Source organism: Carettochelys insculpta, chromosome 8, assembly GCF_033958435.1.
Source record: "Carettochelys insculpta isolate YL-2023 chromosome 8, ASM3395843v1, whole genome shotgun sequence".
Lineage (NCBI taxonomy): Eukaryota > Metazoa > Chordata > Testudines > Carettochelyidae > Carettochelys > Carettochelys insculpta.
In genome coordinates, this window is record NC_134144.1 from 1934519 (window position 1) to 1961437 (window position 26919).

The 26919-nt window shown below is 41.4% G+C and overlaps 1 protein-coding gene across 4 annotated transcripts in view; it reads left to right on the forward strand.

Annotated features, from left to right (window-relative positions):
• Positions 1 to 26191, forward strand: part of TRAF3IP1 (TRAF3 interacting protein 1) — a 71165-nt gene extending 44974 nt beyond the window's left edge. For 3 of the 4 annotated variants that reach the window (XM_075001329.1, XM_075001330.1, XM_075001331.1), the window contains 3 exons: positions 88 to 161; positions 13356 to 13579; positions 23781 to 26191. In XM_075001329.1, the coding sequence (XP_074857430.1) occupies positions 88 to 161; positions 13356 to 13579; positions 23781 to 23946 (464 nt within the window). In that variant the 3' untranslated portion in view covers positions 23947 to 26191. The remainder of the gene's footprint in view (positions 1 to 87; positions 162 to 13355; positions 13580 to 23780) is intronic. The other variant, XM_075001332.1, reaches the window with a different exon arrangement.
• The last annotated feature ends 728 nt before the right edge of the window (positions 26192 to 26919 follow it).

A 26919-nucleotide genomic window follows, 5' to 3' on the forward strand; every position in this document is an offset into this window, starting at 1 on the left:
ACCATAAAGCTTTTATCTTTGCTTTGATCACAGTCAAATGGGTTCAAGGTAGTGACCAGCACTAAGAGAAATATTGATCTTCAACAGGTGGTCTTGTAAAAAGAATCTTGGAAACAAAGAGAGATTATGAGACCTCACACCAGTCAAAGTCTACAGAGAAGGTAATGTGATGAGATCCAAAGATTTGTGAATGACGGGTGTTTCAGTAGTGACCTATCTTTTGTCCAGGCAATGTGTGGGGTTTTTTTTCCGTAGTTTTCTTTTCATTAGTTACCTAATTATTGTCCTGATTTTTTTTTTTTTTTTTTTTAAAATTGTCTTTTTGCATCTTAGTACTGTCAACATGTCCATAGCATTCTATGCTTTCCTCCCTTTTGTCATTCTGCTTTTGTATGTGATTCTGTACTCCTTTTTCAGGTCCTTGATTTTTGTCATTAGCTGGAAAATGCAAAAAAAACCCAAGCAGGACAGAGAATGAGGGAAAAAATGACTTTCAGATGATGATGACGTATCTTCCTTTTGCCGCATCTCAAATGTAACTGACCACTCGTACTCTGGTCAGAGCCCTATAATTAAAGTAGCTAGGATTTGTCAAGAAATCATCTTTGTAGCGATACCCATGAATTGTATTCATTTCAATTAAGCTGTTGTAGTTATGATACTGCTTCAGTATTAGGAACTATATATGGTGTACTCTGTGTTTACATAGCTGTAATGTTTTGATTCCAGTCTTAGTTGTCCTGAAGGTATTCCTAGAACAGCAGTATAGTGTTCCCCAGAAGAGTTTTCATCGGCTGCTAACCAAAATAGGATTTTAAGATACAATTAACCTTATACAGTATAATTAGATGTCAGTACTTTGATAATGCTTCATGTCCCCAAAACTATTTTTGTTGCAGCCAGTGCTGAAGTCTAATTATTGTAGTGTGTGTGTTTAGTTTTTATATTGAAAATCATTTACCATTTGAGCCATCTCAAGGTCTTATTGCAAATGTCCATCAGAGTGCAAGATAATGTTTTAGATCAACAAGGCATTGAGAAGGCTGATAAATTACACAGCTGACTTGGTGAGCTGGAGAAAGCCCATTGGAGGCTCTTTTTTGGCACATGCCAATGTAAGACCCTAAACAGGTAGGCATTCATGTGCTTGCAAGTAGGCACATGTAACACCCAACGCTCATTAAATCCTATCTGGAAAGTCTACAAACCTATTTTTAACTTACTGTATCCTTTATTTTTATTCGTAACTGTGTGTTTTCTCTGGGCAAGAACTACAATAGTATCTTGGATTTTGTATGCTCAAATATTGGGTGCCCAATGTGAGAGACCTTGGGCGTGCAACTTGAGAGAAGGTGCTAGATACCCACCTTCAGAAAATCTTGCCCTTATTAAGGTGCCTTAGGTTGGGCACCAAAATTACTAGTCAGTTTTTGAGAATCTCAGCTATTGTGTTTCTTTTATCGTATCAGAATTGCTAATTACACATGTTACTATTCCTAGATCTGTAACTAGATGGTGCTGTTCAATCATCAAATCTGAGAAACTAGATTTGGGGAAAACTGTCAGATCGATTAGTTCATTCCTCTGCCTGGGCAGGATTGTTCTGTAGAGTATTTTGTCCTGTCAAGATAAGCAGTAGGACTTGTGCGGCTTCCCCTAAGAAGTAAATAAACACTTAATAGACTTCACTGTCAGGATACTTGGCGGGGAGAAGGGGGGGTGGTTTTGTTTTTTTTTCCAGGCATTTTTGTAATCAGCCTAAATCTCCTTTTTGAATAATTTAATTCAATTTCTCCTAATTAAGTCTCCTTAAACCTTAGTGAACTAATCTGCTCCCTTCTGCCCACTTACATTTTTCAGACATACATGGCAGTTGTATCCATCTTTCATTATCATTTAGTCATACTTAATATCTTTATATTATACAATTGCTAAATGGGCACATGCTGTTGCACTCGGTCTTTTTTATTTCTGCTTTTCAGATTACATCAGAGACATCTTTATGATCCAGAGAAGCTATTGTTTTTCTGACAGTAGGGAAGAATTGATTGAGTGGAAGATGAAGGGGGGCTTAATAGCAGTGATGACTGAGGGATGGAGTTCGCTAACATAGCACCATGAAAAGATACTGATAGGAATTAGGGGATTTCAGTGTTTGCACGGTCCTTTCAAAAAGGACCCCCATGTAGACGAGCTATGGGTGAGCAAAATGCGGTACTTTCAAAGTGCTGTGGCTGGTGGCATGCTAATGAGGCGCTGAATATTCATTTCAGTGCCTCATTAGTATTCTTCAATTTGGCCATTAGCATGGCCATTCTGAAGTTTTTCTAAGACACAGCCTGAGAGTATAACTGAACTGTCTAGTTAACTTAATGATCGCAAAAAACATAGTTGGCAAAATGAAGGCTGCTTTTTTCCCCTGTAAAAGTACATGTATTCCTTGATGTTGCTAAAACTACGCAAGCTAAGAGAAGAATGTTTCTGCTTTTCATCTTCATTTCTTTTAGACTTTAAAGTCTAGAGCTGTTACTATCAAGGGTCAGAATATGTCTGTCTGTATTTTGAGTGCTGTTTCTTATGTGCATTAATTTATTATTAGATATTGTTTGATTTTAATAATCCAATCAGCAAAGTTGGTAAAGATGGTAAATTAATGATTAGGATTCAGCAGTGTTATGTTTTGACTGGAGAACAGTACACACGATAACTTTTACTCATGATTGCATTGTAGCATTTATTTATTCATAGCTTCATGTGAAATACTTTCCATGCCCTCCTTCACCACATACCTATGATTTCTTGAAACACTAGTGTTAGAAAAAGGTTAAATCTACAAATCCAAAAGCTATGTAGTGAAAGTACTTAAAATAATATACAAAATTTTCAGGTCAAACAAAGAGGTCACCTTGGAAATACACTAAGTTTTTGCTGTCTTGATTAGCTGCGTTCAGCCTAACAAATTCCTGAAAAGACTTCCTAAATATATTTGCTTAGAACCTGACCCCTGTATTAAGCTGTCAGAGAAAGAAACAGATGTTTTGTTTTGTATTCCACTTCATTTATTTGATGCATGGCAAAAGTAGGCAAGTTATTAAATAGTTTTTACTATGTAGGATCACTTACTAAAAATACTCCCATCTTGGTATACCAAAAGAGTTCATTGGCTCTTAAAAAGAAACAATTCTGCAAGGTTTTGTTAGAAACAAATGTATTAAGTAGTTACATAACCTGGATGAAGTTACTTATTACCAAAATGGTGTATAAACAAAAAATCTTATCACTAAGACCAAACCAGTCATGACAATTGTTATTTTGCTAAAGTTCCTCAGGACAGAACTAGTGCAGAGTCTGTGCTATCAGACACATGATATGATAGTTCCCCCAAATTAGTAATGCGTGTATCCTGTAATATAGTCATGTTAGCCCCATGATATTAGAGAGAGAGAGAGAGGAGGTAAGGTAATATTTTTTTAACTGAAGAAACGTTCTGTTCATAGCTCAAAGCTTGTCTTTCTCACCAAAGATTACCTCATTAGTAATCTATGACAGTTAAATTAACTATGTTTATTTAAACCATCCTCAGAGATCAGGATGTTACACAGTTAGTTCTTTGGGAATCCAAGCTTCTCCATGTCCTAGGAGTTTGTATCATGCGGAAATGTTTACAGTGGGATTTAACTATTTGAATGCAGCTGTCCCAGGGCCATACTGAAGAGCAACTATTTTATCAGTGCTTTGTCATCATGTAGTGATGGCTTAAAGCTGCAGGAAAATACAGTGAGAAACTTCAGATATAAGCTTAATCAGTAGGCTCCTGCATGTGAACAATTGTACTGTTTCCAGACTCCTACAGGAGCGTTTGGATAATGACTGAGTAACCTTCAAATTCACATCACTGCAGGGAAATTAGCACAGGCTAATGGAATGCTGAAATTCATCTTCTCTTTTATCCTGGTACCAAGTTCAGGTCACTGTGACCACACCTCTCAGAAATACCCTGAAGTCACCAAAGTAAATTTAAGATGAGACAACAGGTTGATATAGCAAACAACAAATGGGGGTGGGGTGCAGTGGGATGTAGGCACAAGGTCACAGTGAGACAATTACGATTATTAACAAGTGGTGCTAACCAGGGCTCCAAGGGGGAACAGGGTCCAACCAGAATCAAGTTGGAATACAGGACTCAAGCCCTGTTGCTGTGCAGACTGGATGCATGCCCATCTAACCTGGGCTCTCGGAGTCCACCAAAAATATATCACAGACTGAATTCCTCTGTTCTCTGGACAGGCAAGTTTGGTGGACAGTCAGGCTTTCCTACACTACACCATGAACAAAATGGGCCATGTGCAGGAGGGCACTAGGAATTGTGGCATATGAGTAGTTAGACTTGGGCCTGCGTAATGCAGCGTAGACCCTGGAGCCCTATGTTGAGACGCTGTGTTCAACAATTTCCAATCTCTGTCTACAAATGCGTGTAGACTCTCTAGCCCTAGGTTACAACAATTCCAGTCTCTTAACCCACGGTTTACTGACTCTGGGCTTACTCTTCTGCACAGACATATCCTTAGGCTGAAGGCTGGTACCACAGACAGAGCTATGAGGAATCAGTAGCTTGCTAACTGAGAGAAGATAGCTAGGGAGAGGTAAACCATGATTGCCCTTAAATACGATGGCAAGTTATTTGTGTTTGTTGCAATGGGTGAGCCATGTAAGTTACCAGTGAAGGGATCACGCAGGAAATGACAAGCCAAGAAAATGGTTCTTTCTTTATCGTTTTGATAGAAGATAAAAGGATGGGCAATGGAGAGGGCAAAACAAGGAGAGATTGTAGTAGGATATAAACCAGAGCTCTAGCAGAATGTACGGAAGCAAATGCTGGATATTAGAGCGATCTCTCAGAAAGAACCAATGTATGCATAGTATGCGATGTATACAGTGCATGCAATGTATTTGTAGATCACCCCGTCTACAAATCTCTGGTGATTTAATATTTTCCACTTACCTTCCTGTATGTATAATAATTGATCATTGGATTTGTTTGTGTATGAGCTTTGGGTTTCAAAACTCCTAGGATTTTGGTTAGATTTGATGCTTCTCCTAAACATTGACTGATGTTAAGTGAGATGAGCACCAGATGCTGTACTCTGTTTCAGCATTTCTATTCTTCTGTATAAATATGAGCCTCAAATTGTGTTACCCCAGCTCCTTTTGAAAACGGACGTTTTTTCTTTTTGTGAGTTTGGTTCAAAATCTGGTAACAATGACTTTCATAATTTGCACAGCAAAGAATATTGTGTTCTTGTTTCTTTGCCTTTTACTGAACTTCATGCCTAATGTAAGCAGGAAAAGCATCCTGTTCATTGAGAAATGATTGGTTTGACTGTTTTCCTATGGCTACCGTGAAAAGGTTTCTTTTGGTGCTCTTTAGTGGATAGACAGTCTATTTAAAATGTAGAAGCTATGCTATTTATGGTCACAATAAATATTAGATATTAAAAAATCCAAATTGTTACTTTGAAGTCAAACTGATTAAAAAAACAAAAATTGTCCAAAATGAGTTTTTGCTCTTTTCTGTGCTATGGAAAAGAGGGGGGAATGAATGAATGAATAAATGTGACTTTTTTTCTGCTTTGATAGCAGGACATATTACTTCAGTAAAAGTGCACCCTGAAGCTGTTAACTATTTACAGTGTCCCTGTTTAGTAATTTAATCCATATTTCACTTCCATTCATTTTAAAATAACAAGCAGTGCATGTGGTAATAAATAGAATGAAAAACTATATGAATTCATTGAAATAGTGACTTCAGAAGTACCCTTTACAAATGTTGAACAATTGCCTCTTTCCTACTTCTTTAGGATGTCTGGAGATTCAAATTTATCAAACAAAGTGAATGTTAGAAATGGGTGATGAGTAATAAGCCATCTGAAGAGCAGTGCACACCAGAACCTTCTCCTACTTGCCTAAGAAAGATAGAATAAAATGAAAGTAAATCCTGTGGGTTGGTGGTTTATCTTGGGTTCCCATCCCTCCTTGCCCTGTCACATCAAAGGTCATTTTCCCCTCACTGACTAAAAAAGTGAATGTTCCTACGTTTTCATTTGGCCAATCCCTGCGCGCAGTTCCACATTGCAGTCTGGTCTGAGCAAGGTATGGGGAAGGGTAGACTTTTTTCCCAAGCATCCAAAATAAACATTTGTCTTGGTGTCTCGTTTAAAAAAAATATGAAGAAAAGGAGGCCTACTGAGCCAGGAGATGTGATACAGTCCTTTTATATGGGAACAGTTTTTTGATTCTTAGATTTTAGTGAGAGTGGATTGTTTGAGGTGTATGACCAACTTAAATGAGTCTGGCATTTTTCTGAAAATGGACTATATCCTGTTACATACTTGTGCAAAATGAGCAAAGGTGATGTAGAATTTTACTGCCCACACTACTTGTTGTAATGCACCATCTGTCACAATTCTTAGGGATTTAAAGAGAAGTGATCCAAGCAAATTTTAACCCATAAATGTAGCTATGTAGCTACCATCTGTGATAAATCATTGTGAATTGCTTCAGTATTTCACAAAATGGGGGTAAATTCGCCCCTTTTTGTCTTTGGGGGTGGGGTGGGGTGGGAGGGATGGACATGGGTGTTAGAATCTAGTGTAAGATATCCACCACAATTTACTAGATATACAGCACATCTTCCTCTCCTCAAGAATCATGCTCCCAACCAATGAGAGCTTTCTAGATCCTGCTAAGAGCGGTTGGTAAACACTAACCTTGAACGCACCAACATTTAAAAGGGCTGATTTAAAAATAATAGTTTGTGCCCTCCAAGGATGTGAAATTCCTTTGTTTGGTTGGTTGTTTTGGATCCTTCATCTAGTTCTGTTGTTGTGCACACAGTGAATGATAACATCATATCGAGAGAGAGAGAAAGCATAGTCCTCAGCAAATGACCAAGCCTTAATGGCAAAGTATGATGACATGAACTATACTAAACTTCATGTGTTTACTGTCCACTTACCCAGAAGCACGAGAACTGTTTGGAGCAATCAGTCATACAGAAGGGTAAGTTAGTAGTGAGAACAGCACTTCAGACCACACAAGATGCCGTAGGTACAGCAGCCCCCACAGTAAGTGGTGATGACATGGCAAATCTTATGATTACACTTCTGAGAACTGCTGAAGGAGGTTGAGAGTGTGGTTGAGGACCTCCCTTTTGAGGGACATACATACTCCAGAGTTACTCACTAGGGATGGCCACACCAGGACATTCAGTACTCAGTCATCACACAGAGTCTGACCACTCCAGTACCTGCCATCACAGCATTACTATGAGACACAAGGAAAGAAGCCTAGGATTTGAAGGCTTCAGCCACTCAGTCCTCAGCAGCTTAGCCCTCAATCTCAAAATACCAGTTTTGATGCGTTGGCCAACTGGGGTGTTACTTGCCTTGGGTAAGATTATGCCCTCCACTGTGAAGGAAGAGTATCAGAGGGGTCACCATGTTAGTCTGTGTCCACAGAAACAATGAGGAGTCCTGCGGGACCTTATAGACACTCAGATTTTTTTGGAACATAAGCTTTTGTGGGCAAAGACCCACTTCGTCAGATGCATGTAGTGGAAATCCCAGAGGCAGATTTTAATCTACGAGCTCATGAAAAGAGGGTAGTGCCAACTAAGAGGAAGGCCAGAGGTGACCGGGTCAATTCAGTCAGGGAGGATGTGGTCCACTTCCAGCAGCTGATGTGGAGTTGTGACCACCAAGAAAGGAGAAACTGCTTTTATAGCTGGCTAATCATTCCCAGTCTCTGTTCAATCCTTGAATGATGGTGTCAAACTAGCAAATGCATTGTAGCTCTGCAGTTTCTCTTTGGAGTCTATTTTTGAAGTTTTTTTTGTTGCAGGATGGCTACTTTTAAATCTCCTACTGAGTGTCCAGGGAGATTGAAGTGTTCTCCGCCAGGTTTTTGTATGTTACCGTTCCTGATAACTGATTTGTGTCCATTTATTCTTTTACGTGGAGACTGTCCAGTTTAGCCAATATGTGTGGCAGAGGGGCATCGTTGGCACATGATAGTATCTATTACAATAGTAGATGTGCAGGTGAAAGAGCCCCTGATGGTGTGGTTGATGTGGTTAGATCCTGTGATGGTGTCATTGGTGTAGATATGTGGGCAGAGTTGGCACCAAGGTTTGTTGCAGAGTTGGTCCCTGAGTTAGAGTTACTGTGGTGTGGTATATAGTTGTTGGGGAAGGAAAGTTTTATTTTTGTTTGTTTTTTAAAACGTGAACTAGCATAATGTGCTCTAATACTGTGGTGGTAGGTTCAATACAAAACCCAAAAAGGTAATTGAGTCTTTGTCTCCATTGAGTTTGCCCTGATGCTTTCAGGGGATATAGTTTCATGGGTGGCAACAGGAAAAACATTGTAGCCTTCCAGGCCAAAGGATATCTTGGGATCCAAGGGGGAAATCTATGAATCTCAGGAAAGACATGGTATGTAGCCATAAATGTATGGAGAGTGGTGTGGGTTGTAGTTATGAATGGGGAATTATTACTGATATAATCAGCATTAAATTGTTTGTCTCCCCCAGAGATTGCCAAGGAGGTGAAGCATTATATAGTAGCTTTCTGTGAGACACTCCCTCTAAAAAATATTGGCGTTCTGGGAGTGGAAATGCTTATATCACAAAGGACAAAACTGGTCAAGAAAGACCTGTTAATTGATAGAGTGGTGTACAATATAGTGAAAGACCTGAGTGGGAGAAAGTAGTAATGTCCAGGTAACAGAGGAGTTAAAATGAGTATTTCTTTTAACTGTCTAATCGTGAAACCCATAACCCTCAAGAACTGACTTTGGAAGCTAAGGTGACCAAGTTCACCAGTATTCATTGACTTACCTGATTCCTAATTAAACAAATTTGAAGTTATAAAATCTCTGAAAACTCATGTCCCATATTTTTAATATTCTGTGTGTGTGTGTGTGTGGTAAAATACAAGCATGCAAAGTCCATAAACCTGCCTTAAAATCTTAAGTATTTTTCTAAAATATATATCTGAGTTCATCAGTAAGCCAAAGGCTGCTGAAATGTGGTTGGCAGTCATCCCTGCTGCCTGCAGATGCAGCTGAGCAAACAATCCACAGCTTGTGTAGGAAGAAAAGCCAATCAGGTAGGGGGGCAATATGGAACAGTAGAGTAGATTATGACCCAGTGAGGCACACCCATTCTGCCACCTCTGGATTTGTATTAGCTAGTAGGAACTGCTTTTAGTAACTGACCAGTCTGGGGGTGGGATGTTAAATAAAAAACTTTCTAATTTTTCTCCATCCATTAAATTACTGAAAGAAATGTATATAAACTTCGAAGTTTGCAGTAGACGAAAAGTCAGTTTTGGAACCCAAGCTCTTCGGCTGCTGGCTATTTTTTAAATAGAAAAATGAATCCAGAAAGGAGGGACTTGGTGGATGGGATGGGATGGAAATTTCTGTTGCAGCAAAACTTGCATGGAAGGAAAGCTCACTGAAATAGATTTGTTATAGAATGTTAATGATGTATCAGCTTGGGTTAGATGTCAGATTGGTCAGCATAAGAACAGACATACTGGGTCAGACTAAATGTCTGTCTAACCCAGTATTCCTCCTTCTGACAGCAGCCAGGGCCAGATGCCCCAGAGGGAATGAAAGGAAGAGGTAATCATCAGCTTATCCCTCTCCTGTTGCCCATTCCCAACTTTTGACAGAGTGTAGGGGCACCGTTCCTGCCCATCCTGGCTAATAGCCATTGATGGACCAAGCCTCCATTAATCTATCTAGTGATTTTTTTTGAACCTTGTTATAGTAGGCCTTTCCAACATCCTCTGGCAGGGAGTTCCACAGGTTGACTTATGTGAATAAATACTTCCTTTTATTTTTTTTACACCTGCTACCTATTCATGTCATTTGCTGGCCCCTAGTTCTTATATTATGGGAGGGAATAAATTACTTCCTTATTCGCTTTCTCCACACCAGTCATGATTTTATAGACCTTTATCATATTACCACTTGGTTGTCTGTTTGCCAAACTGAAAAGCCCCAGTCTTATTAATCTCTCGTCCTATGGAAGATGTTCCAGACTCCTCATCCTATTTGTTTCCTTTCTGAACCTTTTCCAATGACAGTATCTTTCTTTTGAGATGAGGCTACCACATCATTGTGATTAAGGCTATGTCTGCACTAGGCAAAGTAAGTTGACTGCAGATACGCAATTCTAGCTGCGTCAGTTGTGTAGCTAGAGTCGATGCGTTTGCACTCTGCTTATTTGGCTGTCCTTACTGAAGAAGGTCAACAGAAGAGTTTCTCCAATTGACCTCCCTTACTGCTCACGTCTCGCGAGGAGTACAGGGGTCGACTTTGCCTGTCCCTACCAGACACAGGAAATCGAACCCCAGAAGTCAACCCTGAGTGGGTCAATCTTCTGGTCTAGTGTAGACATAGCCATAGTCCCTTTTGGTAAATGTTGATCTATTAGCCCACAGCTTTTAATTTGGAATATCTTCAGCCTCCATGTGTCATTTACCTGCATAACGACCGATCCAACGCAACTGTGTGTTCATTAGCATTGCTTCCATGCCCATGACACCACAGAAAACCTTCATGTTTTTAATTTTGTCCCACCAGTTCACATGGAGACTCTGTTTGTGGCAGCACATGTAGAACTGATCACATTTCGAAATGTGGGAGTGATATATGGTCCATGACTCCAAACCATACAGCAGGATAGTTAGGACAACTGCCTGATAAACTGCTACCTTCATATGAAGTTTAACACCATGGTCATTCCATAAGTGTTTGGTCAATCTTCCATAGTCAATAATCAAGCAGTTACATTGTCATCAGTGTTTATGCTGAAGGACAGTGTGCTTCCAAGGTAGCAGAACTTGTCAACAGCCTTAATAGTATCAGCAGCTGTAATCACTGGAGTGTTGGGCTCCTTCTGAACAGAGGTATAATCTTGGTCTTCCTGAGGCTCACATTGCATCCAAACGGTGAGCAGAGGTAGCAAAAAGAGCAAAAGGTTTCTTTGCATTCTCAACTGAATGCACCAACAATGCAGTCATCAGCACATGAGGTGACAGGTAGTTGTAGTGAAAACTTAAGTCTTCAGAGGTTGAAAATGCTGCTGGTCAGTTTAGAATGGGTATGCCCAACTGACAATCCTTGAAAATAACTAACAGCATCATTGAAAAGTAAATGGCGAACAGGAGAGGAGGAATGATACATCCTTGCTTTGTACCATTTGGTGCTTAAAAAGGTGCTGATGTCTCTCCGTTGTCAAGGATGTGACCCAGCATACTATCATGAAAGGACAAAACTACATTGACTAACTTCTCAGGATAGCCGATTGAGCCAAGTACCTTCCAAAGTCCGTTGCTGTTGAACACCTTGACCAGGACAATGAAAATCACATAGTGATCTTGATATTGCACTCTGTCCGCCCCCCCCCTTTTTTTTTAAATATGCCTGGCTCTGAATATCATGTTGGCAGTGCCTCACCCAACACAAAATCCACATTAATTTTCAGGAACGATGCCACTGTGAACACATACAATAACAGCCAATAATAGAGGATGCGAGTCAGGATCTTACTAACTATACACAGCAGTGAGATGCCCCAGTGATCATTATAGCATGCATGGTCACCTTTTCTCTGGTAAATATGAACAGCAGTGCATTTTGGAAAGTCATTTTCCTCTTTCTCCCAAATGGTGATGAATGAACAGGTGAGATGGTGCATCATTTGGCTACCACCAGCTTTGTAAATCTCTGAGATTGAATCACCACCACATGCCTCTCCAGATTTCGTCTGCATTTCAGCTTTTTGCACCTAATATATAAGCAGCTGTGAATCATAGCCCACTGAGGAATCTCTTCAAGGCCGCGTCTACACGTGCACGCTACTTCAAAGTAGCGGCGCCAACTTCGAAATAGCGCCCGTCACGGCTACACGTGTTGGGCGCTATTTTGAAGTTGAAATCGACGTTAGGCGGTGAGACATCGAAGTCGCTAACCCCATGAGGGGATGGGAATAGCACCCTACTTTGAAGTTGAACGTCGAAGTAGGGCACGTGTAGACGATCCGTGTCCCGCAACATCGAAATAGCGGGGTCCGCCATGGCGGCCATCAGCTGAGCGGTTGAGAGACGCTCTCTCTCCAGCCCCTGCGGGGCTCTATGGTCACCATGTGCAGCAGCCCTTAGCCCAGGGCTTCTGGCTGCTGCTGCTGCAGCTGAGGATCCATGCTGCATGCACAGGGTCTGCAGCCAGTTGTCAGCTCTGTGGATCTTGTGTTGTTTAGTGCAGCTATGTCTGGGAGGGGCCCTTTAAGGGAGTGGCTTGCTGTTGAGTCCGCCCTGTGACCCTGTCTGCAGCTGTTCCTGGCACCCTTATTTCGATGTGTGCTACTTTGGCGTGTAGACGTTCCCTCGCAGCACCTATTTCGATGTGGTGCTGCCCAACGTCGAAGCTGAACGTCGACGTTGCCAGCCCTGGAGGACGTGTAGACGTTATTCATCGAAATAGACTATTTTGATGTTGCTACAATAGCTATAAGCTATTTTGATGTAGCGTGCACGTGTAGACGTAGCCCAAGAATGTTAAGAGGGACCTTCACCCATGAATGGATTTAAGTGAGGCTGGCATCTGAGTGCCAACCCCACTCACTCTTCTCATACTGAGTGGCTAAGTCGGGCACAGAAACTGCAAGATAGGCAATGGTGGGAGTGTGTACAGATTTGAAATCAGACTTTTCCTTCTCCTGGGTACTGTCAGTCCGCAGCACCTTATTCTATATTATTTGGCGCAACCCCACTGGGATCACTTTTCAGTGAAGCAGACCTCTTTTAGAGCAGATTCAGAAATGTTATTAAAGCTCATATTAAAAATTTACATAAGGTGCAGTTCTAGAAAAGTGTGTCTGTACATTTTGCTGTAGTGCTTAAGTTATCCACAAATATGAAGTTTATTTTAAAATTATAAGGTACAGGTAGCACATAATCAGCAATAACCCAAGTGAATAAATTAAGTAATACAATTTAGATATTAACATCCAATTATTTGGGTACATTACTCATAAATAATTACACAGAATTGGTTGCTGAAATCAGATATATGAATAAGTGAAGAGTAATTGAGAATTTAGGATAGGTTGTCCGTTAGAAAATAGTACTTTGCTTAATGGCTTATTTGCAATCTTTCTTAAACATTCCCTTTCCAATGTACAACTTCCTGTTTTTAAAATGATCATTTTAGTTCACCTCTTTAAAACATGCAGGATCATGACTTCATGCTTTCCCCACTTGCTGTTTTGATCAATTAAATTAGGAGAAGCCGCTGTTGTCAGAAGCAGCCGGGAGAAAGGAGAAGGACTTGGTTTCAAAAGAAATAGAGAAGTTCCGTGCATCTCTTCAGACCCTGTGTCGGAGTGCTCTTCCCCTTGGGAAAATCATGGACTACATTCAGGAAGACATGGACTCCATGAAGAATGAACTGCAAATGTGGCAGCAGGAGAGCAAGCAGCATGCAGAGGCTCTCCAGAAGGAGCAGAGGTAAGGATATCTGAGGAAGTGTGTCCTTAGGACAAGGCTGGTCTGCTGTCTTGGACAGGCTGAATTACAAATTGGTGTCTCTACAATTCTGCAGCAGAGCTTAGTTACTCTGTGTTTAGGGATGGGAAGGGGGGTTGCATGTATTCTAGATAGGTTCTGGTTTAACACAGGCTTGAAAGTCTCTTCTCAGCGGTTCTGCTATGTGAATAAATGAAGTTAAATGAGTTGCATGGCAGATAGTGGTACCCCTGAAATACCAATGATTTTTCAAGGACTTTCCAAGAGCCTTCATCGTGCACATGTGCAGTCGCTTGTGCGCCCTCTCTGTCTCTCTCTTTCTTTCTATGTGCGTATCTGTGTAATTCAAACAAATGTAAAGTGATGTAATCTGAAAAACCACTGGCAGCCTGAGAAGGTGCAAGAGCTACAGAATCTCGCAGACATCAATGACGCAAGAGGTTTCTTCAATGCTACCAAAGCGGTTTATGGACTGAGAAACTATGAAATCAATCCCCTGAGATCTAAGGATGGTACTCAGCTCTCGAAAGACAATGAAGCCATTGCTTCTCGCTGGAGGGAGCACTATAATGAATTCTTGAACTGCCCCTCTCCAGTGGTCCTAGAATCCCTTGTCCAAATCTCTCAGCAACCACCTAGAGGTGATCTTGCAACACTGCCTACCCTGAGTGAGGTCCAAGCTGCCATCAAAGTGATGAAGTGCAAAAAGCAACTGGACTAAATGGAATCCCTACCAAAGCATTCAAAAAAGGTGGGCCAGAGCTCCACAAAGAGCTCCACCTCCTGATTCTGAAGATCTGGGACAGGGAGCAGATGACACAAGATTTCAGAGAGACACTCACCATCAGCCTTCCCAAGAAGGATGACAAGGGTGACAAGTCGGACTGTGGGAACTATCATGGCATCTCTTTCCTGGCAATAGCAGGGAAAATCTTAGCTCAAATCCTTGCAGACCAACTAATGCAACTCTGAGAAGAAATTCTCCCAGAATCCCAGTGTGGCTTCCAACCATTCCAAGGAACAGCAGACGTGATCTTCACTGCCTGGCAATGGCAAGAAAAATGTCAGGAACACAGCCAAACCTTATATAAGAGTTTCATCGACCTGACCAAAGCATTGGACTCAGTTATTCTCAAAGATCGGCTGCCCCAGAAAATTCATTAGCATTTTAAGGCTGATTCATGACAACATGACTGCCACAGTATTGAGCAACAGTGGACCCCAAAGCAACCCCTTTGAGGTCAAAATGGGATTCAAGTAAGGCTGTGTCATTTTCCCCATCACTGTTCTGCATCTTCATTGCCATGCCCCTTCACCTCATTGATGGCAAGCTTCCAGAAGGTGTGTGAAGATTGCCTGTAGAATGAACGGGATGCCTTTCAATCTCAGGAGACTGAAGGCTAAAAGCAAGACCACCATGACCTCGATCATGGAGCTCCAGTATCTGAATGACAATGTGGTTGTTGCTCTTTCTCCCACAGCCCTTCAGACCATCTTAAGTGCCTTTGCTGAGCCATATGAGAGTCTCGGCCTCACACTGAACATCAAAAAGTCCCATGTGCTCCACCAACTTTCACTGATGGGACAATCTCATGCATCTTCTCTTGAAGTCATTGGAGAACTGCTGGAAAATGTGGAGCACTTCCCATACCTTGGATGTCGTCTTTCCGCTAAAGTCGACGTTGATGTGGAAATCCAACATCACCTGAGCCATGCAAGCTCTGCTTTCACCCACCTGAGACAGAGTCTTTGAGAATTGAGACATCTATCCCAAGACAAAGCTCCTTGTATACCATGCAGCAGTTGTTCCAAAACTACAATAAGCATGTGAAACCTGGACAACATACAAGCATCATTTGAAGGTACTTGAACAATATCATCAATGCTTTCTCGGGAGAATCCTAAATATCTTTTGGGAGGACAGGCGCACGAAAACTAGTGTCCTGAAAGAGTTGAACATGACCAGCATTGAAGCCATTATCATTCATCAACAACTTGGTTGGTCACGTGGTTCAGGTGTCTGATCAGCGCCTCCCAAAACAGATTCTGTTTTCCAAATTGGAGGAAGGACAGAGGAGCATCTGGGGCCAGCGGAAGCGATATAAGGACGTGCTAAAGGCGCACATGAAAGGTGTAGCATTGGTGTCAATGCTTGGGAGAACCTTACTGAAGACTGTCCCCAGTGGAGAATGGTAATCCATGAGGGGGTGGTACAGTTAGAGAGGTCCCACCACAGTGCAGATGAGGACAGGCTGAGAAAAAGAAAAGAGCATCAAAAACTGTTCTGCTCTCCAGCAACAGCTACTAACACCTGCCTCATCTGTGATAAGTTCTGCGGCTCCCGAATTGGGCTTATCAGACATCAACCGACTCACAAATAGGAGGGTAATATGAAGACCACCTACTCATTATCGAATGACCACCAAGACTAGCCTAGACAAGAAGTGGTGTAAATAAGATATTTTCAATTAGCCTAGGCAGCAGTTATTTTAATAAGTACTTTGTAGTAGTGTCTACAGTTTTTAAGACTGCAGAGCAGTTTCAGCTATAAAACCCTAATATACTAATTAATCCTGACTGATCTACTTGTATTTGAAATCTTAATGACACCTTAAAACTGGATTTTTTGTGTGTGTGCATAATAAATACAATGGGAAGAAGGGTTTACATTAAGTGAAACTTTTAAATGCATAAGGATAATTGAATAGAAAAAAAAACTCCCTTAAGAGCCTAGTTTTAAAAAAAAATTGGAAAGACAGGAGAGCGAAGCTATGCTTACAATTAACTAAAGCAAATTATGCAAATACAGAGTTAAGGAAACTGAAAATTATCTGCCTCTTGTGAGCCCTGGTAAGTGTGTTCCTGCATTAGAATTATAGAAATGTAGGGTTAGAAGGAACTTTGGAGGTCAGCACCATGCTGATTAGAATCAGCTAAACCTAGACTTCCTGACATGTTTATCCAACCTGTTCTTAAAAATCACTAGTGCTGGGTATTCCACAACTTTCTTTGAAGCCTGTTCCAGTGCTTTCGTCCCCTTTCTAGCTAGAAGTTTTTCTCTATCTAATCTAAATCTTCTTGTGGAAGATAAAGTCCTTTATTCTTGTTCTTGAATGGTTTCAATCCAGTAACACACACACATTTTACCAGTCTAAACAAAAAGCAGTCAAGTAGCACTTTAAAGACTAGCAAAATAGTTTATTAGGTGAGCTTATGGGCTGTGTCTACACGTGCCCCAAACTTCGAAATGGCCATGCAAATGGCCATTTCGAAGTTTACTAATGAAGCGCTGAAATGCATATTCAGCGCTTCATTAGCATGCGGGCGGCAGCGGCGCTTCGAAATTGACGAGCCTTGCCGCTGCGCGGCGCGGCCAGACGGGGCTCCTTTTCGAAAGGACGCCACCTTCTTCGAAGTTCCCTTATTCCCATGAGCTCACGGGAATAAGGGGACTTCGAAGTAGGTGGCGTGCTTTCGAAAAGGAGCCCCGTCTGGACGCGCCGCGCGGCGGCAAGGCTCGTCAATTTCGAAGCGCCGCTGCCGCCCGCATGCTAATGAAGCGCTGAATATGCATGTCAGCGCTTCATTAGTAAACTTCGAAATGGCCATTTGCATGGCCATTTCGAAGTTTGGGGCACGTGTAGACGTAGCCATATGGGACAGACCCACTTCTTCAGACCATAGCCATACCAGAACAGACTCAATATTTAAGGCACAGAGAACCAAAAACAGTAAGCAAGGAGGACAAATCAGAAAAAGAAAATCAAGGTGAGCAAATCAGAGAGTGGAGGGGTGGGGGTGGGGGTGGGGTCAAGAATTAGGTTAAGCCAAGTATGCAGATGAGCCCCCTATAGTGACTCAGAAGGTTCCCGTCCGGTTTAAACCATGTGTTAATCTGCCGAATTTGAATATAAAAGCCAGCTCGGCCGTTTCCCTTTGAAGAACGGTGCGAAAGTTCTTTTTCAGTAACACACATACCTTTAGGCCATTGACAGAATGCCCCACTCCATTAAAATGTTGACTAACTGGTTTGTGGATCTGGAGTGTTTTGATGTCTGTTTTGTGTCCATTAACCCTTTGTCTAAGGGAGTTAGAAGTCTGTCCAATATACAAAGCATCTGGGCATTGTTGGCACATGATGTCGTATATGATGTTAGTAGAGGAGCATGAGAAAGTGCTTGTGATTCTGTGAGTAACCTGGTTAGGTCCAGTGATGGTATTTGCAGAGAAGATATGTGGACAAAGCTGGCAGCGGGCTTCGTTGCAGGGAAAGGTTCCAGGACTGGTGTTCCTGTGGTATAGACTGTGGCTGTTAGTGAGGATCCTCATAAGGTTGGGAGATTGTCTGTAGGAGAGAACAGGCATGTCACGCAGGGCCTTCTGGAGTGTAGCATCCTGATTAAGGATAGGTTGTAGGTCTTTAATAATTCATGGCAGTGGTCTGAGTTGGGGGCTGTAGGTGATGACCAGTGGTGTTCTGTTCTTGGCTTTTTTGGGCTGATCTTGGAGTAGCTGGTCTCTGGGTATTCGTCTGGCCCTGTCAATTTGTTTTTTACTTCTCCTGGTGGGTAATTCAGGTTTATGAATATTTGATAAAGATCTTGTAGTTTTTGGTCTCTGTCAGTTGGATCAGAGCAAATGCGATTGTATCTGAGAGCTTGACTGTAAACAATGGATCTAGTCATGTGTGCAGGATGGAAGCTAGAAGGGTGTAGATAAGTATAGCGATCAGTAGGTTTTCGGCATAGTGTGGTACTGATCAGGCCATCCTTGATTAGTACTGTAGTGTCCAGGAAATGTATCTCTTGCATGTTGTAATCGAGGCATAAGTTAATGGTGGGGTGTAGATTGTTAAAGTCTCTGTGGAATTCTTCTAGAGCCTCTGTACCATGGGTCCAAATCATAAAGATGTCATCAATGTATCTTAAGTAGAGGAAGGGTAATAAGGGACGAGAGCTGAGGAATCGTTGTTCCAGGTCAGCCATAAATATATTTAGCATATTGTGGGGCCATGCGGGTGCCCATAGCAGTTCCACTAATCTGGAGGTATAAATTGTCCCCAAATCGGAAATGATTGTGTGTGAGAACAAAGTTACAGAGGTCAGACACCAGACTGGCTGTGGTGGCATCAGGGATGGTGTTCCTGATTGCTTGTAATCCGTCTCTATGTGGAATATTAGCGTACAGAGCCTCTACATCCATTGTGGCAAGGATGGCGTTATCAGGAACTTTTCTGATGTTTTGTAATTCCCTCAGGAAGTCAGTGGTATCTCGGATATAGCTGGGAGCGTTGGTGGCATAGGGTTTGAGGAGGGAGTCCACGTAACTGGATAGTCCGGTGGTAAGGGTGCCAATACCTGAAATGATAGAGTGTCCAGGTTTCCAGGTTTGTGGATTTTGGGAAGTAAATAGAATAATCCAGGCTGCGGCTCAGATGGCGTGTCTGAGTGAATGAGGTCCTGAGTAGCAGCAGGGAGTTCCTTCAATAGTTGTTGTAATTTCCTTTGGAATTCCAAAGTGAGATCAGCGGAGAGAGGTCTGTAAAATGTTGTGTTGGAGAGTTGTCTGGCTGCCTCCTGTTCATAGTCTGACTTATTTTACCAGTATCAACATGAACCTAGGTAGCGGGACACTGGTTAAACCCTTGTGCTTGTGCTGTTTTATCTACAGTTGCTGCCTTTGGGTATGCATAGTAATTTACATGGCACTGTTTATGTAGCTTAAGTGGGAGGCTTGACTGTAGGTTGTTCTGGAGTTCAAGAACCCCTGTCGCACTAAGTAGAGGGTTAAACTGTCGATTTCGAGCATCTGGCACAGGAGTTTAATGGTTGAGGTGAGAGTGAGTTAAGTCTTTGGTCTGTATGTGAAGTATAGTGATGTTAGGTTTAGTATTTACATAGTACCTTCTATCCAAGAATCTCATCCCACTTTTCAACATCCTACGACACACCTGTGTAGGGAAATGGTGTTAACTATGTGTTATGAATTGAGAAACTGAGGCCCAAAGGTTTAAGTGACTCACCCAGACTTATGTAGACTCTTAGAGCTAGCAATGGAAGTTAGGACTCAGGGCTGTGCTTAGCTAGTGAAATAACATTGTTCATGTCATCCCTCTTCTCTCCCCTCAGTACCTTTTTTGAGATTTTTTTTGTTTGTGTTTTGGTTTTTAAAAAGGTGCCAGTGCTCAGCCAGCTCCATGTCCCCTCCCCTCAGCTAATCCCATGGCTGGGGCTGCGTAGGTGCCAATACTCAGTACTGGCGAGTACCAGCACAAAAAAAGCACTGACTATCTTCAGTGTGGTCTCGTGGGACAACTGTGCACACTACATGTGTCCTGGTCTCTAATATGCCTCTTAATTTTCCAGACAAATCATACTCTGGACAAGAGTATGTTTTTGCACTTTGGGAGGACTGGTCATTATGATGGAAAGCTCATTTTCAGGATCAGTAAAAATTAATAATTAAAAATACCTTATTTTAAATATAAATTAAATACTTATATTTTAAAACGTGAACCTATTTAAGTTAGAAAATATCTACCTCTGTTACGGCCTAAATTTACTATCATCCATTAATATATTTTAAATTAAATTTTAAAAATGCTGAACAGTGCATGTTTGCTTCCAAGTTTTAAGCTCCACCAGTTTCGGTGATTTGAGTTACTGGCTAAACATCTGGAACAAGCATTTGTGTAAGTGCTCTACTAAAAGACAACGGTTGCCTCTTTTGGAGGTGAAGAGAAAATATTGCCTTCATTTGCCTTTATTCATCTAGCTCAGTTCCATAACTGGTTTATTCAAAGTTAAGAAGCCAGTTGGGCATTGAAGCAAAAGCAGGAAAGTTTGTTTTTCCCCTCATAACTACGAACAAAAATTAGGTGAGAGAGGATGAAATCTGTTAGTTCTAAACTCCCGAAGGACACAGTGACTAGAAAGAATGAGTTCACTTTGCTAACTACAGATAATACTCTTTTTGTTTAATAAAGGCAAAATATGATCTGATTAACTTTTTGATCATTTTTTAGGCGCGCAGCATATTTAAAATAGCTTTGTGTGTGTATGTGTATTAGAATACAAATAAAATTTAAAGTGCATGAAAAATACATATATACACACACGTTTGTTTTCATGTATGTTTAATTTCCATCCTAACAGTGACACACAACACAAGATGATGATAATCTAGTAAATAAGAAATGTATCGTTACCTATTTCCTAGCATAATAAAAATGTACAAATTAGGAATCTGAATAACTGTAAGTTGAGCTATATAATTGCTTTAATACAATGTATCTTCCTGGTTAACAAAAGTAACTACCAAATGTAGTGTGAAGGTTCTGTTAGTTGTAAATCAACCCATTTTACATAATTTAATCATTACCAGCTAAGGAGAATCAACTTTTTTTTAAGGAAAAATAAATTAAAAAAGCACATGCAAACACAAGTTAAAATTAATTTGTCAGGGTTTTCTGCTTGCTGATTTAAACCATGATTAAAATTGGGTATATAAGTTGCTTCTGTTTAAATCAGTCCACCCTGCAGGTTTCACCTTACTGACTGAGAGACTAACATCTCCTCATAATAGCCATTCCATTTTCACACAAAGAAGAAGTAAAAAATTGAAAACTATGCAACAGTACATTCTCTGGCAGATTCATGGTGAAATCCTAATAAGATCATCATAACTTTATGGCAGTTCACTTCTTTCAGGAAAAAAATAGTATCAGGCACCAAGGAGACGGTGTTTCCCATATGTAGTATAACTTGGACGCACAGTGTTGTTTTCTTTACATCTGTGGAAGACAATTAATGGATCCCATTGGGGGCATCCAAGTGTAACTTTCATTGATAATTTTTTTGTGATTTGTGGAAGGGACGGACAATTGAAAGGTTATGAAATGTAGACTCCTAAATGATGACCCCAGGGAGTGTGTGTGTAATTCTGAACTGCTACAGGCCTCTTGGATCCAGCACTGCCGTAACAGTAGAATCTTAGGTTAAGCATTTAGGAAGGGTGCATGTTTGTTTTACAGTAAAATTTCTCACTTCGTGTTTGGGGAAAAAACCCAAACATACATGCTTATTCATGAGTGGGCTCATTAATATAAGACTCCCTTCTCGGTGTGTGATCCCTTTCCTGGTTTGCAGCTAATAGTTCAGCTCATGGAAACTTATGGCAGCATATTCCCATTTATGGCATGTGTGACCTGGTGCTGCTGAACTTTGGGAGCTTTCTAGGAAATGAAGTCTGAAGCTATGTAAGTGGTTCTTGTAGTGCTGGACATTCAGGCCTGAGGTTATAGAGAGGCCATGTAGTCCCCAGCTGCGAGAGTTCTTTCCTTCACAAGGTTAGCTGCTGGTGGAAGGATTCTGTCTTTGCCAGGGAGAGCTCCCTTTTCCTGTCGCTAGTGTTTTTCTGGAGTTAGGCTGCTGCGCGTCTGTCTTTGCCATTATGCATTAGGAATGGCTTCAGTCACTGGCAGTGCCGTGCCTGGTTTAGCACTCCCAGGGAGGTGTCTGGTGAATTGGAACCTTCCTGTCTCAGGCCCTCTCCAGTATGCAGAAGTAGGTGCAGCCTTTTATGATCTAGGGGTACATCTACACTAGGCAAAGTAAGTCAACCACAGATACTCAGTTCTAGCTACGGCAGTTGCGTAGCTATAATCAACATACGGCACTCGGCTAACTTGGCTGTTCCTACTAGGCAAGGTTTATGGGAGAAACTCTGGGCAACCTCCCTTACTCCTCATGAGGTGTACGGGGTGGGCTGTGACCCTTGAGGGGTCGATTCTGTGTGCCCATACTAGATGTGTGAAATCAAGCCCTGGAAGATTGACCCTGAGCAGACGGATCTTCCGGGGTAGTGTAGATGTGTAGCCTAGGACTGGTGCTGGATCTTTAAGTGGTCTTACCCATGTCTCAGGTCTAAAGAGTGTCAAGCTGGGGAGCTGGCACTGGCAGGTTCAAGAAAGCAGGTACCAGCCTTTTAGCACAAGAAATTTGCAAGAGAGCAGGAGCCATGTTAGTGAGTTACAGCTCTGCTTGTCGTTGAACTATGTGTGAACCTCTGGCACAGCTCCATCCCCCTATGTGCGCAAGCCAGCTTCTTCCAAGAGAATGTCATTGTGTGGGGGGTTGGGAATCAATGTAGGTTATTTGCATTGTAGCCATGTCTAGGAACCTCTGTTGTGGATAGAAGGCATCACAATCCCAATCTGTATGTCAGACAGTGTGTAAAAGGTGGCAAAACAGAGTAGGGTGTTCTGGAAGGATGAAATAAACATAAACACGCTTTAGCAGGAAAGTAACAGAGAGAAAGTTTGCTAGTGTATATACTATCAAAACAAAAAAGCAGTCCAGTAGCACTTTAAAGACTAACAAAATAATGTATTAAGTGATGAGCTTTCGTGGGACAGACCCACTTCTTCAGGCCACAGCCATACCAGAACAGACTCTCTTAGACATAAAAACACTCCTAATCCACAAACCGGTCAGCCACCACTTTAATGGAGTGGGCCATTCTGTTAATGACCTGAAAGCCTGCATCTTACTGAAGATGAATTTTCACAACATTTTGGAAAGAGAGGCTGCTGAACTCTCTCTTATATTCAAATCGACACATTAAAATGTGGTTTGAACTGGGATGGGAATTTTTTAGGTCATTATAGGGGCTCTTTTGTGTACTTGGCTTAAGCTAATTCTTGACTCCACCCTCTCCCCCCCAAACCGTCTACTCTGATTTGCTCACCTTGATAATGTTTTTCTGATTTGTCAACCTTGATTACTATTTTTGGTTCTCTGTGCCTTAATTGAGTCTCTTCTGGTATGGCTATGGTCTGAAGAAGTGGGTCTGTCCCACAAAAGCTCATCACCTAATAAATTATTTTGTTAGTCTTTAAACTGCTACTGGACTGCTTTTTGTTTTTTACAACGGGAAAGCAATTTTAGCTATGAAGCCTTCGTTAGCCAATGAATTGTGTGGTAAAACTTGAGGGTCTCTTCAGCAATCTACTTCTGTCTGCATTTTCTCTTCAGCTGTCTTGCTAATTCTCTTTCAGGAAGGGTGGATCCGACTTAAACGCTCTTTGCAAATTCCAAGTATTTCATGTACTGTTCTCAGAGGCATAAGTAATGCAAAACTGTAATATTTCCCCAAGATGTAATGTGCTGCTTGTCTCTTTCAGCATTACAGACAGCGCTGTGGAACCCTTAAAAGCAGAACTGGCTGAGTTGGAACAGTTGATTAGAGACCAACAAGACAAGATCTGTGCTGTAAAGGCTAATATTTTAAAGAAGGAAGAAAAAATCCAGAAGATGGTTTTGAACGTTTCCTTAGCAATGCGAAGGTGAAGAGAAGGATGACGTGTGAGCTGACTTCTAGTCCTACCAAATAAAAACAGCAAAGGGAAAAGAATGAAGAGAAACTATCTACAAATAAAGCTCCTGAGAATAATGGCCTGTAAAATTTCAGATTAGTTTATACACGTTGAATTCATTGTACTTGTGAGGCTGGTATTAGCAAGCGTACAATTACATGAATCTTCTAGGGGTTTTAAAGGATCTCTTCGAAGTGTCTTTAGACACAGGCTGCTATGACGCATATGTATTTGTTATTTATAATCCATTTGCCCTTCCTGAGCCTTTATAAGGCTATCTTCTGCTCACACTTGCCCCTTTTTTCCTACTGTGTACCCATTTTGGTTCCTTTGGGGAACAAATGGGCTACCTTGATGTCATGAAAAATGGTATTCAGAGAATACTTTTCTTGCAGTAAATTCTGAGATCCCTACAGATCAGAATGGGCTGCAGTACCTTCCATAATTTACAAATCCTGAAAAGAAGTCTGTAAATTCTTTTATGGGCCCAGAAATTAAACATTGTTTATTATATGTCTCCTTATATCATCACTAGGGTGATGTCATATTTCCAGAGCTCTGAAGGAACTTTATAATGCAGCCTATAAAATTCAGTACGAGCATCGTCATGGATGGGATCTAACATATTTTATAAGCACAGGTGTTAACTCCATCTTTACTGTATACATTCATTTAGAAAGGATTCATTCAAGTACCTGTTTCCTCCCAACTGCCTGTTCATGTACATTTTTTGTACGTCAATAATCCCAATTTTAGTTAACTGCTGACATGTTTTTCTGCTGACTTCTCCAGCATACTGTGTGTAAGGCTCCAGCTTTGCATGTACGTGAATTTGAAAATTACAGTCAAATGAAAGCCTTGGAACCTGAGCAGAACCCAAGGACAAGTGGCAGGTCTGGGTTAGGTGGAAGAACAACCAGATACCTCTGGGATCAGGTTTGCTCTCCTCTGCCATTGCTGTGCGTGGATAGGGTGTTGACTATGTGCCCTCTCCTGTGGGCTCCTATCACCCTGCTGCAGTCCAGAGTGAGCATGCCTGCCAAAGAGTGGCAGGATCTCTTGCTCTACAGCATGCACACAGCAGCAGGTCCAACGGATGGTATAAGGGCTAGCCACCTCTGTTGTACTGTCCCACCAGCAGGAGGCAGCTCTGGCTCAGGTTCTGGCAACTCAGGGTCAAGTTGGGAAAACAACTTTCATGGGTGTGGGTTCTGCTTCAGGCCTAAAAGTTAGGGCTAATCAGACCTCTAGCAGATATGCATAGAGCTAAACTCGGCTCGAAATGCAGAGAACTCCAAAGTTTAGGCCGTTCTTTCAAGGTTTTATACTGTACAAGTACCTCTTCTGTTCGGTTTTTTCAGTCGTGTGTAAACTAGAAAACGTTGGTCTGCTGGCAAACCTACGTTGTGTGGCATCTTCACTTCTTTTCAGACATTTCTCAGAACTGCAAAATCTGGCATTTTAGGTATTATTTGTAGTAGAGAGATGAATGCATGAATCCCCATTTTCAACTTTGGTATGTCCTGCCTGATAGGAATTTTAAAGAAGCACTGGGGACTTAGAATAGTTCTGTGCGACATTTCAGTTAGCTCTGGACTAGCCTATGACAGAACTGATTAGTCTAAGTTGTCTATAGAACAAGGTTTATACCATGTGAGTGTGTATACTGGCTTTAAGTAATTTACTCATTTTTTTTCTAGATAGGTTCCTCCCTAATGATAATTTTCAGCTGACATCTTAGCACAGTTCAGTTTTCTGAGCAGGAGTTTAAGGAGTATTGCAAATATCACTTCAAAGGTTTGTGTGGTATAAGCAGAACATCCCTTTGAGTAAGGATGCCATGTTTTCGTGAACAGGCTTTATGAAAAATCTGCCAAGACCTCTGATACATTGGAGTTAAGGCCTTTCTTTGTCATCAGTCAAAAATGTTAAGATAACAGATTAGGTAGGTACAAGTCCATGTTTATGCTAGGACTAAGCCACCTGTGTTGATTGGCACTTGGAAGTTAGTCTTAATTATACACTCCCAACGTGATACACTGTTAGACGTTGATCTTCAGGGTCATATGTAAGCCTTGCATAAACCTGTAAATGTGACTCGGACTGTTTGTGTAGAAAAACCTAACAAATATACTGTGTGTGAGCAAAAATTTTTATAAAGTAGATTATCAAATTGTATCATAAAATTATTTCTTTTATATAAAAATCATTAAAAATGATCACCTATTTTTTTTATGAACTTGGGTGTTTGAATTGTAAAGTTCCTGTTTGAAACAGTCCGATCTGTCCAGTGAATTCTGTGGGCATCAGGAGGGAGTGTTAGTAGGGCACTGAGCCCAGTGCCTGCTGGTTGTTGGCTGGGACTCTCGGTGCTCCCGCAGTACAAATTCATAACAAAGCTAATGTAATTTCCCAGTATTTCCATTCCTTTGGTGGTGTATCAAATGTCCTCCTAAAGAAATAAAGTCAGAATTAGCTATTCTGTGCATTAAATCCTAGCACCAGTATTTTCATTCCCTTCCTTTCCATGGGGGGAAGAAAGAAAATAGGGGTTTGGAGCCAAGATTTTTTGAATTTAAAACCACAGCGAGGACACTGCCCTTCAAACACAATGCCAGAAAGGGAAAGATCACTCCCATGCAAATGAAGGGGTGTTTTTGATGTGTCATGCAGTGGTTGGTCCATGAAGCTAGCAGCCTGGATTTTAACAGGTGTGTGATTCTTTAATGAGGGATTTTCAGCAGCATGGTGGTTTAAGGCTTAAAAACCTTGAATTGGCAGGCCCCTTTGGAACTAACAGACCCTGACAGTTCTGGGAAGCATTTGTTTGGTTTTCATAAAGTGCATCAAATTCTTGTAACTTGTGAGACTAGGGAGGGTGTGCTGCCAACCCAGCCTTTAGGAGTGCTGAATATTTCCAGAACTAAAGTGTACAGCTGTTAGAAGG